This window comes from Leucopleurus acutus (genome assembly GCF_964270905.1).
Source record: "Leucopleurus acutus genome assembly, chromosome: 4".
Taxonomy (NCBI): domain Eukaryota; kingdom Metazoa; phylum Chordata; class Mammalia; order Artiodactyla; family Delphinidae; genus Leucopleurus; species Leucopleurus acutus.
The window spans coordinates 130,773,981-130,791,512 of record NC_139146.1 but is presented as its reverse complement, the minus strand read 5'-3'; the positions used below and the strand labels follow the sequence as shown (position 1 = coordinate 130,791,512).

Here is a 17,532-nt window from a genome sequence, read left to right as displayed (position 1 = left end):
ACGAGGCTTTTCAACGGGTAAAAGTTATTTGTAAAACATTTTGAACTCTCTGGAGGATGGCCATTAAAGTAATAATGTTTATCTGTGGGCTAGCCACTCACAGCGCTGTTTTGTAACGAAAATCTTATTGAGTAGGAGGCTTATTTAACTTGTTTCTGAGGGTTACAGCCCTACAACCTGCCATCCAGAGCCTCAATTACCCTACTCCGAGTTTGAACGTTTTAAAGAATCACTTTGAAGTCACTTGGTGACATTATTAGTGAACCTATATATGTAAACATATGTTGTGAGCCTGTGAAAATGTATGTAGAGTTCCTGGTGTGTGCCTGGCACATAATAATTGCTTAATAAACTGTTAGCTGCTAATTACTAAAAGTTACTCTAATGAACAATCGGGTTCTTTGAGGTAAGGCTTTCAATCATTTAAAATGTCTTAACATTTTGGGGACACATTTGAGTTGTTTCAGGACACATGGAATAGTACCCTTGTTCCATCTGCCCTGACAAATTCTCCTTTGATCCCCGCCTTTGATCCCCGCCTCGCGAAAACCAGAGAACCTGGCATTCGTTGTCAGGTGGTTATACTTAGCATAATAAAGATCGACTCTACCTACCCAGGCAAATTTAATTTGCTGAATACAACAGAACACTTCCGTGGTTTAGATACCTTCCTCCCCTCCCCCCAAGTCGTTCAGTGTGGATACACAGAAGAGTATGCTGCCCGGCCCATAAGAAAATGCACCCTACCCTTAAAAAGCTTTCAATCTAAAGCGGAGATTTACACGCATTTTACTTTAGATGGGGATCGAGAGTGGGGAAGAAAGAGCCATGAATGCGAGTCCATTCACAGCTCAGGGTCCGTCCCGGTTCCATGAGATAGTTGTCCATCGTTTCCCCTAGCAAGTCAGACCCGAGTTAAGTCGCCCGGCTGCGGGGATTTACAGATGCTCTGAAGACGCCCCTTCCTGGGCCCGGTCAAGTTCCCCGCTTCGGGGAGCCGACAGTGAGTCACCCCGAAGAAGGGCGCTAAGAAAAGGGGAGGCGCCCGCGCCCGGAGGAGAGCCGCGGGGCGAAATTCTAGATCGAGGAAGCCTCGGAAGGAAGAGGAGGGGCCACTGCGCGTGGGAAGGGAAGAGGCGTCTGGGGGGAGGAAGGGAGGGAAGGGAGAGAAGGAAGGAGGAAGGCGGAGGAAAGAGAAGGGGGCGAGCGGCTAGCGCGGGAGGGGGCTGGGCGGGAGGTGCCGGGGCGGGGCGGGCTCGCGCCTCCGGGAGGGCGTGCGGCGCGGGGGCCGGGCGGGGCGGGGCCGCGGCGCCCGAGTTTGGGCGGGGGCTGCCGGGATCGGAGCTCCGCCGGGATCTGAGCGCCGCATTCTCGCTCGCCTCGGCGGCGCTGCTCAGCGCGGCCGGGCTCACCTCCGCAGGGCATGTCTGCGCTGCTCTCGCCGCGCGCCTGGGACTGCTAGCTTCTCCGGCGCTTCCTGCGCGCGGGGCCCCGCACCTGGTACCGAAGCCCGGCTCGCGCTGTGCTCGCGGACCGCCGCCGTCATGGGGCTGCAGCCCCTGGAGTTCAGCGACTGCTACCTCGATAGCCCGTGGTTCCGGGAGAGGATCCGCGCCCACGAAGCGGAGCTGGAGAGGACCAACAAGTTCATCAAAGAGCTCATCAAGGACGGCAAGAACCTCATCGCGGCGACCAAAAGTAGGTGGGGGCGCGGGCGGGCTGCGGCGTGGCGAGGCCGGGAGGAGCCTCTCCCGGAGGGAGACCGACCGTCCGGTGCCCGGGGCCGGCAGCGGGAGGATCTGGAGATTGATCCGGGACCCGGAGGCCCCGGGGTCGTTCCTCCGCGGCTCCCTGAGCAGCCAGGGGCGAGTCCCCTTTCCCGTCCCTGCCCTGCGCGGCGGCCGGAGCCGGGAGCCCTGCGTGCGAGCGCGCCGCCCGCCAGCCCCGCTGCTCCGACCCGGCTCCTTGTGTTCCCCGCTGGACCCCCCCCGGGGCAGGTTCTTTTACCCCCTAGAGCTTATCAGTGTCTCTCCCGAAACAGACACATAAGTTTCACGGGTCTTGTCAAGTTCTTTTGAGAGATCACGAGACTGGGAATTCTTTGAAAACCTGCTGGGTGTTGAATTGTTCAGAAGGCCCTTAAGCCGTACGCTCTCCGTGTCATTTTCGGATCGCCTGCGACAGTCTCGTCCCGGGTGCCTTACTGTGCTCAACCCGAAAGTCCACCTGGCGTTGTGCTGCCTTCCGCACATTCCTTCTCTCCTCCTGCGCCGAGGACGGTTCAAAGATTGGGGCTTGTGAGGCTGTGCAGACAGCCTGCCCTCCGGCCCGAGCGAGCACTGCCTGCAAAGAGGGAATTTCACCCCGGTCAAGCTTAATGCTTTCCTCCCCTCTCTTCCTCCATCTTTTAACTCGGAAGTGGCCACACAGGAGAACACAATTAATTAGTTGATTATCTGAAGAGTCTTTCTAGGAGGGAGGGGGCCTGAAATTCGTGTTGAAACACTGAGTTGGCTGGAAATGGGGAGACATTAGCTTGAGTGAGGAGCTGCGCAGCCTGACCACACCTGTAACCCATAGCCGGTTCTGAGGAAGCCTGTGAGTGCTCCCTTTTCCCAATTAAAAAGACCTACCCGTATAGCAGACTGGGAAAAATGCCCCGTGTCATCCCTCCCTCGCTTTTGCATTAAGGAAGATGAAAACATACTGAGCAGACTGTTTCAGGTACCCAGCCCAGTGCCTATTTGTTGAATGAATGAGTTGAAAGAAATACGTCTTCATGGGTAGAATTCAGTGAGCCAGCTCTGTAATTTTGGAAGCACGTCCCACGACTTCTCTGGATGTTGTCCGTGGTTTCTTTTGCCTCTGTGACCTCTTTGGTGTTGCAAAACGAGGACTGGGAATCACTTTGTTTGGGACATGTGATTGGTGGGCATATTTGGTTGGTGGCTCTCCAATGCCTTGGCATTGGGTATGTGTGTTGGGATGGAGGTGGGGAGGGGCTGTAAATATGTAGGAGTGGAGAAAGGAGGAGGAGAGAAGGGTATGCGGTGCCTGTGTGTGTGTGTGTGTGCGCGCGCGCACGCGCGCGAACGTGCATGCACATGCGTGTGGGTATGTGTGTGTAGTGAACATCTCCCTCTGTAGTTTGGTCTTAACTAGCGTCACTGGGTAGGGGAGTGCCCTTTCTCTCTTACTGGCTGTAGCAGCTCCCTCTGGGACATGGGGCATGAGGAGGGAGGCTTTGGTGTGGAGAGAGGTAGATGGCAAAGCCAGTTTGGCCACTGGTAGAAAGCTATTTATGTGACTGCATATTCGCTCTTCTGCCAACAGGACACATGCCCGGTGTTCCAGCAGCAGCTAGTGCATCTGGGGGGCCAGCTGTCAGCCTTCCCCTCCAGAATGTAGACTTTCTTGAGTTTACGAATTGGCTCCTTACTCCTTTTGATTCTTGTCCTTTACCATAGGAAACATAATTTATGCTCAAAGAAAATACCTTTTCTCGTTGTGTGTAATTACCTTAAATTCTTTTCCAGAGGAGGATAGAGATACAGCTTTAGCTCACACGCTTGTGGCAAGTTAGGGGGACCTGGCCTTTGCCCAGCTTTGCCCCGTACGTAAAGTTGACGTCCAGCTCCTATCAAGACTAAGAGCCCTGGACGTAAGTCAGGACACCTGGGTGTAATTAGCCTTCACTGTTAGAGCCTGGCTACAGGACAATTGGGCAGGTCATTTTTGTGTTCAGTTTTTCTTGTCCTACTTCTCAGAGGCATCAGTAAGATTCTGCAGTGTTTGGAAATGGCGTGATTAGGTCATTTGAAATTGCAGTCTAGGTCAGTCGTTGGCCTAACCAGTTGAGCTTTTCTATAACATCTGAGAAAAGCTCAAGAGGTCGAGGCAGGACCTGAGACCAAGGGGGAGCTACAGAAAGGAACAATCAGCTAGGTCAGACTGATTATATTTTCAGATGTTTTGCACTTTGTTTTGCAAAAACGGCGTTTTGCGCATTTTCAGAATTGCGTGTTTAAGTGATTTCTGCTTTTAATTGCCCTGTAAGATGCCTCCTCCATGCACTAAATACATGTTGGATTTATATAACTTTGATGTCTTGATGCTTTAGTTTTTTTTAAAATTTCTTAGTCGTTGGGGAATGCGTAATCTCTGAAAATTATGAAAACATCCCTGCTACATTTCTAAATACACAACTGACGACCATATTGTTACTTCCATGTAGAATGTCTTGATGCTTTGACTAATCCGCAGATATTTAAAGAAGTTGGAGGTGACTTCTGTGGGACCTGAAAGTTTATTGCTGAGTTCAATTATGTAGCGATCAGCAAATATTTAGCATCTACAGTTTGTTAAATATTGGGCTTGAGACACAAAGAGGAAAGAAGTTAGAGGCCCTTGTCCTTGAGGTTATTGTCCTATAGTTGAATTCAGTTCAATCTAGGAACATGTTTGAACTGCTGCATGCATTGTGCTAAGTTCTTGAAGAAGTGAAGGATACACAGACACACATATTAAAAGATTCAGAAGATTCAGTGGCAAGGTTTCTAACTTTGACAGAAACAAGAGTATGTTGTAGGTTAGAGTGGAAGTTTGGGGACTCATTGGTGTTTTAAGGAAGGGATAGAACCTTGTAGAACCCTGTCAGATTGGAAACAGCTGAGAAGAAACCAGCGGGCCCTCCCGCCACCGTGTCTGAAGAGGATGAGAAGACCAGTTTGGCTGGAATGGTGATGATTTCATTTGGGGGAGTAGAATGAGATTCATGGAAAGGTCAGTTTCAGATTGTGGAAGCCATAAAAGTGGGCTTGGAATGTGGGCTTTATCCTGTGGAGAATCACTGACATAATGGGAAGGAGATGGTTTAGAGGCTGTGTATGGTATCTGTCTGTGTGTCAGGTGATTTTTGGAGATAGCAGTGGGGCTGGGGAGGGGCTGCGGAGCGCAGAGTCTGGGACCACTGATTTATGTGGTGGATTTGGAGATCATTCACTCAGTTCAGTGGAGTCTTTGTTTAAATGGTTTTATTAGCCCTTTTTCTTTTTTCACTCCTTTCCTAGAATAATCAGTGTCTTCTTTCAATACAGTTTAAACTTTTGTGAGCCTTTCGTAGGATGTCTATGTAGTTGCAGATGCTTATGATTCGTAGAAATGCATAGTCTGTTTACCAGAAACAGCAATAAGCTATATATACTTTTCTCATAAATTTTACAGTTAGGTGTTCTTTTTCTTTTTTAATTTATTTAATTTATTTAAATTTTTGGCTGCGTTGAGTCTTCGTTGCTGCGCGTGGGCTTTCTCTAGTTGCAGAGAGTGGGGGCTACTCTTCATTGCAGTGCTTGGGCTTCATTGCGGTGGCGTCTTTTGTTGCAGAGCACGGGCTCTAGGCGCATGAGCTTCAGTAGTTGTGGCCCGTGGGCTCTAGAGCTGGCGGCTCAGTAGTTGTGGCTTAGTTGCTCTGCGGCATGTGGGATCTTCCCGGACCAGGGCTCGAACCCGTGTCCCCTGCATTGGCAGGCAGATTCTTAACCATTGCGCCACCCGGGAAGCCCCAATTAGGCATTCTTGAAGGAATATGTTCTGTTCTAGAGAAGGAGAAGGATGTTAGTGGTGGCCAGGACCAGAACTTGAGTCTTTCAAGTCTTGGTACTTCTTTAGGCCTTGATGTTTAATGATTTTTGCCTTGTTTTTCTCAGGACAACATAAAAGTTCCCTTTTGCTGTCTTTGTATTTATTGTTCCAGAAACATGGTTCACGTGGTAATTCCTTTTGGAGAAATTTCCCAGGTTGCTCTTGCATGGAAACATAGGGAGATTCGGAAGACTTAAAAGAATTTCACTTTGTAAACTTCAGCCTTGGTCTCCTTATCTGTGAAATGGGACTGTTGCATATAGCCTTGAGGATTGAACCACATGTGCCAAAGTGTTTTTATTTTTATATTTTTTTGTGGTACGCGGGCCTCTCACTGTTGTGGCCTCTCCTGTTGCGGAGCACAGGCTCCAGACGCACAGGCTCAGCGGCCATGGCTCACGGGCCCAGCCGCTCCGCGGCATGTTGGATCTTCCCAGACCGGGTCACGAACCTGTGTCCCCTGCATCGGCAGGCGGACTCTCAACCACTGCGCCACCAGGGAAGCCCCCAAAGTGTTTTTAAAACACAAGTGTGAAGCGGTTGTGTAGGCTTTATTGTTTGCCCAGCTAATATTTTTTTCTGACAATCCAAATTTTGTTCAGGTGTCTACACTCTTTCCCACGTGACTCATAGAAAGGTGATTAGGTATAATTCTGATTAGTCTGACTCAGTCGTTCTCAGTCCTGAGCATGGCTGACTGTTAGAATCACCTGGGGAGCTGTAAAAACCATGCAGTTGGGATTGAGAAACACTGAACTCTAACAACTCAGCAGGGTAAACCTATTTTCTGGGCTGGTAATTGGATAAATGAGGATGTATCTCAGTTCTGACCAGTGAGACATGATAGGAAGTCTGCTGGAGACTTTGGGAAAGGTTTTCTTTTGTGTGAGAGGAGACTTGTAAAAAGGGTTCTAGACTCTTCTGTGATGTCTGGTTGTGTTGCCTGGAGCTGCTCCTGCCATCTTGGGATGGTGAGTGGAGCTCAAGGTAAGGACCATTGGAGCAGAGAGGTAACTGAATCTGGGTTTTTGATGTGGTCATGGAAGCCACAGATGGTTCTGTGCCTGAAGCCTACCTCTGCATAGCTTGTTAAATGACATAAGCCAGTTTGAGTTGGGTTTTCTGCTACTTTACACCCTAATTTTGTGGGGTTTTTTTGACTGCACCACGTGGCTTGTGGGGTCTTAGTTCCCCCACCAGGGATTGAACCCGGGTCCTCGGCAGTGAAAGCGCAGAGTCCTAACCACTGGACTTCCAGGGAATTTCCAACACCCTAATTTTGATGGAGAGATATAATTGTAAATTTTGGGCTGATGCTTCGGTTAAGTGGAAGTTAGAGAGGCATGGAAGTGAAATGATATTTAAATTACAAATATAATTTTACCCCAGATGGACAAGAAGACTCATCTATATTCTTTGCCCCAAAGAAATTACTGTGGACCCCCTACATTTCAGGGCATCACTTGGGGGTAAGTCTTCAACTCTCACTTGGGGTCTTACTAATGGGCTGGTCTCTAAAGCTAATGTAGATTTGCTGTGAAAAGATTTCCTATCTGGCTGGAACTGGGCTGTGGACCCAGAAGGGCTCTAAAAGCTTTCATTGCTTTACTCTCTGCAGGTGGTCCTTGTCTCCATTTAGAGTAGTTCCAATTGAGGGCCCTCCACCAGCCGACCCTGTCTGTATGGAACGTTTGCTGGGTCTGTGAGTCATCTGCTGTTGTGAGTTTTCCTGCCACATTGCCTTTTCCCTGCCCTCCCATCTACTGGGGTTCCTTTGACCACCTTCTCTTCACTCTGTTTTTGAGGCGGGGGGACCAGAAGCATTGTGGACTTCTGGAAGAGGGAGAAGGCCCAGGAGGAGGGCATTTTTGTGTGTTAACGTTTAACGTGGCTGATGAGACAGTGTAGCAGAGAAGATTAAGAGCATGCTAAGGTGCTGCCTTTCATTCACGCTGGAAACCTCAGTCACGTTGCTTAGCTTTTCTGTATCTGTGTTGTCCAACAGAAAATGGAGATAATGATACTTTCTGCCCTGTAGGGTTGCCAGTTGGGTTGAATGAGTTCATACGTGTAAAGCATTTCAAATATGCCCTCAAACGTGAGCAATCATGATGTTCTAAATTGCAGGTATATGTTTTATTATGCAGGCCCTTTTCTTGCCTGAAAGAGGGTTGCTCTGGCCCAGTGGCTAGCGTCTAACTTTTTAGCGCTCATTACCCCTAAGAATGTATTTGTCCAAATCATCGTGACCAGTGACCAAGAAGAAAGACAAAGTGGTCAAAGTCTGGTAAGGCTTCGAAAGTTTAAATGTAGCTCAGTATGCTGGAAAATCTGGCAGGTAAGTGGATGAATCAAAGCTAAGTGGTATCTTGGGAAAATACGTCCCAGGATTTGTTTCTGAGTCACAAAGATCTGAAGATGATGTGGAAGGTGTCACTAAGAATGTTGGAAATCTAGCCCAGCCGTCTGCAGCTGAGACTTGAACAGGCCTCTCATTCAGGGGATTGCTAAGAAAGCCAAAGAAGGCGGGGAGAGCTCTGACCAAGGAACTGGGATGACATCGTCAGAGGCTGGAACCTGCAGATACTTAAAATTGCAATGATGCCTTTAGAAGGTATTCACTTTAGTGTTTAACTTGCAGGAGACCCTAACAACCTACTGGACAGTGCTTGTATTTGCTGTGGGAAATCTACCAGGAGAAACACAAGGCAGCCAGAGACCGCCCAAAAGAGTTGTTACGTAATCCTCCTATTTTCTGCAAAACGATACTCAGAGTCTCCTGGACAGATTCCCAAAGAAGCTGTTTTGAATTCTGACTCCAATAGCTATTTATCATGTTATGATTTTGTGTTTATTGGGGAGGCAAGAATTATGAAGGAGGTAAAAATATTGGGTAGTCAGCTAGGTTACCGTGTCATGCTTAAGGTGATTGCTAACTGTATGTGGCAGTGAATAGGTCAAGTGTTTACATCTGACCATAGTTAGTAGCATCTGGTGTCTTTTCTCACTTTTTAAAAGTTTGATGTTAGAAACGTAGCTATGAACACATTGCTTTATGGGATTCAGTATGGTCTTGCATTGCCTTTGATTCTACATCTTGTTTAGAGAAAACTCATTTAGTCAGGTTGGCTTTCCTTCAGGATTTGTAGGAGAGTGTTTAGAAATTTGTAGATAATAATTCTGATTAAGGGTGTCTTGGATGTTTTACTAGGTTACTTTTTAAAAACATATTTCCTTCGTGGCACAGATCAGTATTTTATTTTATTTTAAAATTTTATTTGTTTTGGCTGCATTGGGTCTTCGTTGCTGCACGGGAGCTTTCTTTAGTTGCAGCAAGCGGGGGCTACTCTTTGTTGTGGTGCACGGGCTTCTCACTGCGGTGGCTTCTCTTGTTGTGGGCTCTAGGTGTGCGGGCTTCAATAGTTGTGGTGCGCAGGCTAAGTAGTTGTGGCACGTGGGCTCAGTAGTTGTGGCTCGCAGGCTCTAGAGTGCAGGCTCAGTAGTTGTGGTGCACGGGCTTAGTTGCTCTGCGGCATGTGGGATCTTCCTGGACCAGGGATCAAACCAGTGTCCCCTGCACTGGCAGGCGGACTCTCAACTACCGCGCCACCAGGGAAGCCCTAGGTTACTTTTAATGGAATTACATTTCAGAGACAAATAGGCAATCACAAACTACAATCGAAAAATGTTATTTAAAATGTGTATGTTAATGATTTTAATAATAGCTAACTTTTATTTATTTTTATTTTAAATAAATTATTTATTTACTTTTGGCTGTGTTGGTTCTTCGTTGCTGTGCTCAGGCTTTCTCTAGTTGTGGAGAGTGGGGGCTACTCTTCGTTGCGGTGGGCGGGCTTCTCATTGTGGTGGCTTCTCTTATTGCGGAGCACGGACTCTAGGCGCGCGGGCTCAGTAGTTGTGGCTCACGGGGCTTAGTTGCTCTGTGGCATGTGGGATCTTCCCGGACCAGGGCTCGAACCTGTGTCCCCTGCATTGGCAGGTGGATTCTTAACCACTGCGCCACCAAGAAAGTCCCAGCTAACTTTTACTAAGCATTTACAGTTTGCTTTACTTCGTGGTAAATTCTATTATTTAATGTGAAGACTTCCTTATTGAGGTATGTTGTTATTTACCCCATGTTACAGATTTGGAAACTGAATTTAGAGAGGTTAGCAGCTTGTTCCAGTCACACAGTTTGTCAGTGGTGGAGCTGGAACGAAAACCCACATGTGTCTGACTGCAAAACCCTTAACCACAACACTAAGCTGTCCCTGTAAAGAGATGTAAGTGCGTTCTTCTGTTAGGGGAAGTTATTACGATAAATCCTGGTTATCTGGCAAGTGTGTACATTTCACAGTCTGGTTAGGAGACTATTCTTGTTAGCTCAGCCCAAGGACCATGATTTAAAATTTAAGGCCACCTGGGATGGTTACTGTAAATAAAACTGATTATTAATTTGTGCAGTAAGTGTAGATATTCAGAGATTGGGTTGATTTAGGATGAATTACTAGATGAAGACGTCCACTCAAAAAAGTATGATTTCCTTCCTTCAGTCTCTCTCCCTGTCTCTCTCTTTTTTTTTCTTTTTTAGTTCCCCAACCACAGATCAAACCCATGCCCCCTGCAGTGGAAGCATGGAGTCTTAACTGCTGGACCGCCAGGGAAGTCCCCTCTTTTCCTGTCTCTTAATCTTCATCTCTCCCCCTCTCTTAGTGTCTCTCTTACTCTCCATCCCTCATCCCACCCTTTAGAAGAGTAAATTTTAATTTTGTTTTCGTAATTTCGTATTAGGCTTTTTCCTCTATAGAAAATTTGAGTTGTTTTAGAACTATAAACCAATACAAAGAATCTCATAATCATCTCTGTATTTGCCTCTCAGCTTAGAAATAAAAGCTTCCTGTCTGCCTCTTCCCAATGGCACCCTTTCTAATAGAGAACCTGTTCTTTTCCCCAAGAGGTGCAACTGTCTCAAATCTGGTGTATATTATTCCCAAACATTTTAATACATCTGTACACATTCCTGAATAATAGATAGTATGTTTTGCATGGTTTTAGACTTTAATGGATTCATATACTATTTGTTTTTCTGCAGTTTCTTTTCTTCCCTCAAGATACTTGTGAGATTTATCCATGTGGACACATGTAGCTCAATTTCATTGAGTTCAACCTCTTTTTCCTACAAGTGGCATTTGAAAAGACTTGGTTAATTGATGGTATGTAGATGTTATATAAAGAACTTAAGATGTTTTATGATGTACCTTATTTCCATGCATTTTTGGATTGTGAAACAATATACTTAGAGAATTTATTCAATATCAAAGCCTTATAATTAATTTTATAAACTTTAAAACACTAGCTTTGACAACAATCTATAGATAACGAATCCATACATTTTAAAGACATTTAATAAAAGTTCTGTTTGATATTTAACGTTATCAGCTTGGCATGGGTAATCAGAGCAAACAAGTTTAACTTTCAGGATTGGAAGAAATAAGTGGTCTGAGTCACAAAAAATCTTCAAGGGCCTTTTTGCCTCATTGAAATGAGATTTCCAGTGTTAGCATATAGAGAAGAAAATGATATCTTCATAGACACAGTGCTAGTGAAGCACTCTGGAAGCCGTCAGTCTAGATAGGTCAGATGAGCATGACTTTTAGGCAGGGATTGGTTGGTATTTTGTGATAGGCTTCTATGCAAACAGCCTGTTGATTGAATTACCCTAATGTAGGAACATAATTTATAGACTTGCCAAGGGGATGCTTTTGTAATGAGAAAGCCTTGACACCCTTCTCTTTAAACAAACAAGCAGGCACACTGAAAAACCCCTGACACTTTACATTCGAAGGGCAGGCATCTCTCTAAGGCCCAAGATCTGCTGGGACCACTGCTGGATGCTAGGTCTGCCTCCCTGGTCAGACCAGAATTTCCTCCCTGTGTTTCCTGAGGAAGCTGTTAATCCTATGCCACTAGATATTTCAACGGGGAGTATGGGTTCTTCTTCGTTGCCCGGTTCACCGCAGGCACTGTCTGCCCTTGGGTCCCGAGGTCCCATCATCGTCTGGTAGTGAGTCATGATGAGGTGTGTGGTTGGAGGAAAAATCAGTTTGGCTGGGAGATGTCACCTCTGGTCTGAATGCTGGATATATTTAAGACTCTCTTAAAAAATTTTTTTTTTTTTTTTTTAAATCTCTGACTATAAAGTTAGCTGCTTCACTTATTAGGTGACCTTGGGCAAGTTACTGAAACCGTCAGTGGCTAATTTGCTGTTTCTTTGTTAGTAAAATGGAGATACTAAGAACTCTGTCTCAAGGGGTAGTGGTATTTAATCCTCATGTTACTTACTAGAAGATCTTAGAACTCTCCCTGGCCCATGGTAGGTGCTGTAATTATCATCATTATCACCACCACCATCATCGTTGTTGGAAGAGCACTGTCCTGGCTTCCTTTGGTTGAATTTGAGTACAGCTGTGGCTTTACCCGTAGTGACAGTTGAAGTAATCTGTGAACGTGTTCTTGCCTCTTTGAAGCGAACCGTATTTTGAAGTGCAGGGATGGTGTAGGCCTCTCATTTATTAAACAGGAGAAACCGTCTGTAGAAATCCAGCATATTACTGAAGATCTTTGCTTGAAAGTTTTGGAAACAAAGCCAAAAAAAGTACAAGGGAGCAGAGCGTCGTTGACGTGTTGTTACTTGTATTTGAGAATCTGGTAGATAGTACTTCTGTCACTGTGACGGATAGTTTTGTTTTTCTTTTGTGAAATGCAGGTCAAAGGCAGCATAGCCAAAATATTAAAGATCATGGTCTTTGAAGTTACATCTACTTCCTGTGTGACCTTGGGCAACTTTCTTAACTTCTTTGTGCCTTAATTTCCTTGTCTGTGAAATGTGGATAGTAATTTTATCTCCCTGAATGTTGCTAAGATTAAATTAGTTATTTGTAAAGCACTTAAAAAAACAGCCTGATCCATAGTGAGCCCTATATGTGTTTGTTAAGTCTTGGAAAAAAATTTGTAAAAATCTGTTTACTATTTATATCTCCGTGCAGAAGTTAGAGTTCTAATGGGGAGAGACAGATTAATTAAGCACTGTCATTCACACCCCTGAGTGAGAATGGAGAATGGGATGCTATGGCCGTAGTTAACAGGACTAATTAGTTGAGGGGGTCAAGGACAACTTCAAGAAATTGGTAACTTCTATGGGACTTCCCTGGCGGTCCAGTGGTTAAGACTCCGGGTTTCCAGTGCAGGGGTCGCGAATGCGATCCCTGATCAGGGAGCTAAGATCCTGCGTACCGCGCGGCATGGCCAAAAAAAAAAAAATCTGAGACCAGAAGGAAGGCTAGGAGCTCTCCGCGCTGAGGGTAAAGATGATCCGAGCACAGTGAAATGCACGCGGGAGGCTGTGGAGACCAGAGCCAAAATGTGTGGTTGCAGGAGCTGCACAGATGGGTCTGGGCGGGAAGAGGGGGCTCCAGAGCGAGCAGGCGCAGTGTTGGGAAGTCCTGGTGAGGCCCACCTCAGGGTCAGGGACTTCAGAATTTATTCAAAGCACAGTGGGAAGCCATGGCGACATTTTGAGCAGGGGGTTGGCATCATGTGAGTCACATTTGAGAAAGGCTTCCCAGACTGCGGTTGGGAGAATGGATTTGAGGACAGCAGGCCTGGAGGGTGGGTCCTCACTCACCCAGGCCACAGACTTGGGTGGAAAAGGCAGATTCTCCAGGAGTCAGGATTCAGAGGCTGCAGGCTTTGGTGGGTGCTTGGGTGTAGGGGCCGAGGAAGGAGGTGTCCAAGACGATTCCTGGGTTCCTGGCCTGGGCGGAGAGCGCTGGGCGCTGAGGTAGTCCAGCCAGAGGAACGGGTTTCATGGGAGTGAAGATGTGTTTTTGGTTTGGCCTGTGTGGAGGCAGAGGTGCTTCTGGGCTACCCAGTGGATGTGTTCGGCAGTTTGTTTCTTTTACGGGTGGAGTTTGTTTCTTTTACGAGTGTGTACTGCAGAACAGGGAACAGAGCTGAAGATTCTGGAGACACAGCATAGAGATAGGAAATGACACCAGGCAGCTGGGTAGCAAACCAGCTGGAGAGAAAATGTAGAGGAAGAGGCAGGGTGGCTCAGGGCAGATCTTGGAGAACAGAACTTTTAAGGGATGGGTAGAAGAAGAGGTTGATAAAGAGATTTGACAGCGGTAGCCATTGAGAGGGAGGGAGGGAGGGAGGGGGTGGGAAAGCCCGGAGAGGGTTTCACAAGTTAAGGAGAAAGACTGTTTCACAAAGTAGGAGGGAGCAGACAAGGTCATGCTACAGAGAAGTCAGGTCCCAGGAGTCCAGATGACACTGCGTTAGCAAGACAGTGTCATTGGCACTCCTGTATATAAAATAGGTTACTAATAAGGACCTACTGTATAGCACAGGGAACTCTACTCAATACTCTGTAATGGCCTATATGGGAAAAGAAGAAAAAGAAAGAGTGGATATATGTATATGTATAACTGATTCACTTTGCTGTACAGCAGAAACTAACACAACATTGTAAGTCAACTGTATGCCAATAAAAATTAAAACAAAACAACAACAAAAAGACAGTGTCATGGGTAATGAGTGGGAGATGAGTTTGTGGCACGGCAGGGATGGGAGGCTGATGGCACAGGGTGGAGAAGAGGGTACCTGGAAAATACATGAGCCTGTGGTGCAGGCATTTCTCCCAAGCTGTTGGCTAATTGGTGAGATTTGAACAGGCTGATTTAAGTGTCCAACAGAGAGGAAGAGGTGGAAGATTCAGGGAATATTCTAGCATACACAGGGCTTATGAATAGCATAGAAGGTGGGATTCAGATTCCAGGTGGAGGGGGGCAAGACACATCTACTTCAGTAACAGAAGGGGTGGAAAGGATGGGTGCACACCCGGGTCCACTTGTAGCTTTGTGTCAGGACATTGAGGAAATGAGGAACCGATGGATTTATTTCGTCTGTGAGGTAGATAGCAAGGTGGTTTTCAGTAATGAATTCTGTTTTAATTTCTCCCTTACCACATTCTTTTTCCACTTAATAAGTAATACATGACTTGTAAAAGTTTTGTCTGTTTGAATCGGGTGGGATGGAATATAGTTGTTGAAAGAGAAGAAGTGGTGAGAGGTGAGTGGGGAGAAAAAGTAGGAATAAAATGTCTGGAAAAACAGACTTGGGACTTCCGTGGTGGTCCAGCGGTTAAGACTCCACGCTTCCACTGCAGGGGGCGCAGGTTCGATCCCTGGTCGGGGAAGTAGGATCCCACATGCTGCATGGCATGCCCCCCCGTAAAAAAAAAAAAACAAACCAAAAAAACAAAAAGCAGTCCTCAAGACACCAAGACGTGCGTCTATTTCAGAATTTGTTCTGCTGGCACTGCAGGTCGAATGCTTTATTCAAACAATCTTTAATCTTGGTTTTTTAAAAAAAATACTCAATGAAGATGGCTTTTTTTCTTTTTCACTGAGGGACCCTGCTGATGTTTCAGTTTGCTCTCAGTGGAATTGTGCTGGTTCTCTTTGGATGTTTGTAAAGAAGCAGTTTCTCTTGGCAACATCGGAGAAGAGATTCCAGGACTTCAGGTTCAGAAGAGAACCTGTAAGAGTTAAAGGCGTAGCCATTATCAGAGATCTAAACCAGAGGTCCCCAGCCTTTTTGGCACCAGGGACCGGTTTCGTGGAAGACAGTTTTTCCACGACAGGGGCGGGGATGGTTTTGGGATGACTGAAGCACATTACACTTATTGTGCACTTTCTTTCTATTATTGTATTGTAATATATAATGAAATAATTATACAACTCACCATAATGCCGACAGGAGGCGGAGCTCAGGCGATAATGCGAGCGATGGGGAGCGGCTGTAAATACAGATGAAGCTTCACTCGCTTGCCAACTGCTCACTTCTTGCTGTGTGGCCCGGTTCCTAACAGGACACAGACCGGTACTGGTCCATGGTCCAAGGGTTGGGGACCCCTGCACTAAACATATCTTTTCTTCCTCTTTTCTAGCTAACTACTTAGTTAGGTTCCAGCTAGTTTTAAGAAACAATTCATGGCCGTCCTCTTCCCTCTGGCTCCGGATGCACTGGCTGTGAGCACCCGGCACCTTCAAGGACGGGAAGCAGGCAGACTTTCAAGTTCTTCACTGGGAGAGAGATTCTAGGACTTAGCAGAGGAGTTCATAGCCTGTGTCGCTACAGCTAGAGTTGGTGGCCTGTTCTTGTGGAAAGCAATAGGACAGGGTTCAGATTAATTCTGTTTTTTTTTTTTTTTTTTTTTTGACAGTTCAGATTTTGGCATAAGACATCCTGCATATCCTCATGCATTGCCTTCAGTTGCAAGTGAGAGAAACCCAACTAAAACTAGTTGAAGCAAAAAAGAGACTTTCTGGCTTGCATGAGTGAAGTCTTGGGAGTGGCGTTTCTTTGGATACACTGGCATCCAAGGGTTCAAGCGATGTTATCAGGTCTGTCTTTCTGCATCGCTAGCGTTTCCTGCAATTGGCTTGACCCCGATGGGCACTCTTCCACAGTGGCGATAGCTTAAGTTTACTTACGTCTTTCTCATTGCTCTGGGGATTCCAGAGAACAGTGACTCCTTTTCCTTAGAGCAGTTGTTCTCAATCAGATGGTTTTGTGATGTCCTGGAGACACTTTTGGTTGTCATAATTGGGAGGTGCTGCTGGCATCTAGTGGGTAGAGGCCAACGTTGCCATGTGGCTGAACACCCTACGGTGCACAGGACCAGACACCGCACCCCACCCCCCACCCCGCAACCTCCCAAGAACGATCTAGCTCAGAGCTAATTGCACTAAGGCTGAGAAACCCTGCCTTAGACATAGAAACACCACATAGTTTACATCAGAATACTTTGGGGGGTAAAATTACGCTGGGACCACAGGAATAAACTGGTCTTGTCCTGGGTGAACAGGAACAGGTGGCTGCCCTCTCTGAAGGCCCATCAGTCCTGGGTCACTTGTTCAGCCTGGACCCATCACTGAGTGTGGCAGATGGGATGCCTTGGCCAGCCCGAATTGCATGCCTACCACGGGGGAGAAGCAGGTGACAAGTGATGTCTGCCTCACCGGAACGCCAAGGGTCCCAACAAGGGATGTGCAGAACATAGAATAAAGCTGTCTAGCGTGCAAGAGAAGGTGCATTTTTTTGAAGCTTCCTCTAAGTTCTTTTTTAAAAAAATTAGTTATTATTTGTCTTTATTGTAGTTTTACAATGTTGTGTTTTTTTCAGGTGTACAGCAAAGGGTTTCAGTTATACATATATATCTTTTTTCATTTTTTTCTTTTTATTGGAGTACAGTTGCTTTACAATGTTGTATTTGTTTCTTTCGATTCTTTTCCCTTATAGGTTATTACAAAATACTGAGTATAGTTCCCTGTGCTATACAGTAGGTCCTTGTTGGGAACACGGATTTCGGAAAGCAGCTTTACTAGACCTGTTTTTGTCCGGGCCTAGGGGCCACGTGTGGCAAAGGACTCTCTGAGATTAGCGAGTCAAGATAAGGAAGCCTTCTCTTTTTTCCTGTTGTTCGGTTGATTCATTTTAACCAAAATAGAGAAGGAGGGGAGAGGTGAGAGGGTGGAAGGGGAGACTCTGGTCTGCGCAGCTCGTCTGGATCCAACATCGAGGTTGTTGATTCACTGCAGTGCTTAGTGTCTGTGCCGTACCGTATTTAACCTCTGAGCTATGGAGTAGCTCAGACGCTTGTGATCATTGTGGAAAAAGCTGCAAGTAGTTAACGTTTATAACATCTTAACTTGTTAGAGTTCAAGAAAATGTTTTAAAAACTAAATAGTGATTTATGGCTTAATTTAGATTTCTGACACAGTGTTCCTGTTTAATTTTGGAGAAATATTGTTAAGAAAAACTGAT

The 17,532-nt window shown here is 46.1% G+C and overlaps 1 protein-coding gene across 1 annotated transcript in view; it reads left to right on the top strand.

Annotated features, from left to right (window-relative positions):
* The first annotated feature begins 1,464 nt into the window (after positions 1 to 1,464).
* ARHGAP10 (Rho GTPase activating protein 10) overlaps positions 1,465 to 17,532 on the top strand; it is a 328,476-nt gene continuing 312,408 nt past the window's right edge. Inside the window, exon 1 of the mRNA XM_082838763.1 lies at positions 1,465 to 1,698. Coding sequence (XP_082694889.1) covers positions 1,545 to 1,698 — 154 coding nt within the window. The 5' untranslated portion in view covers positions 1,465 to 1,544. The remainder of the gene's footprint in view (positions 1,699 to 17,532) is intronic.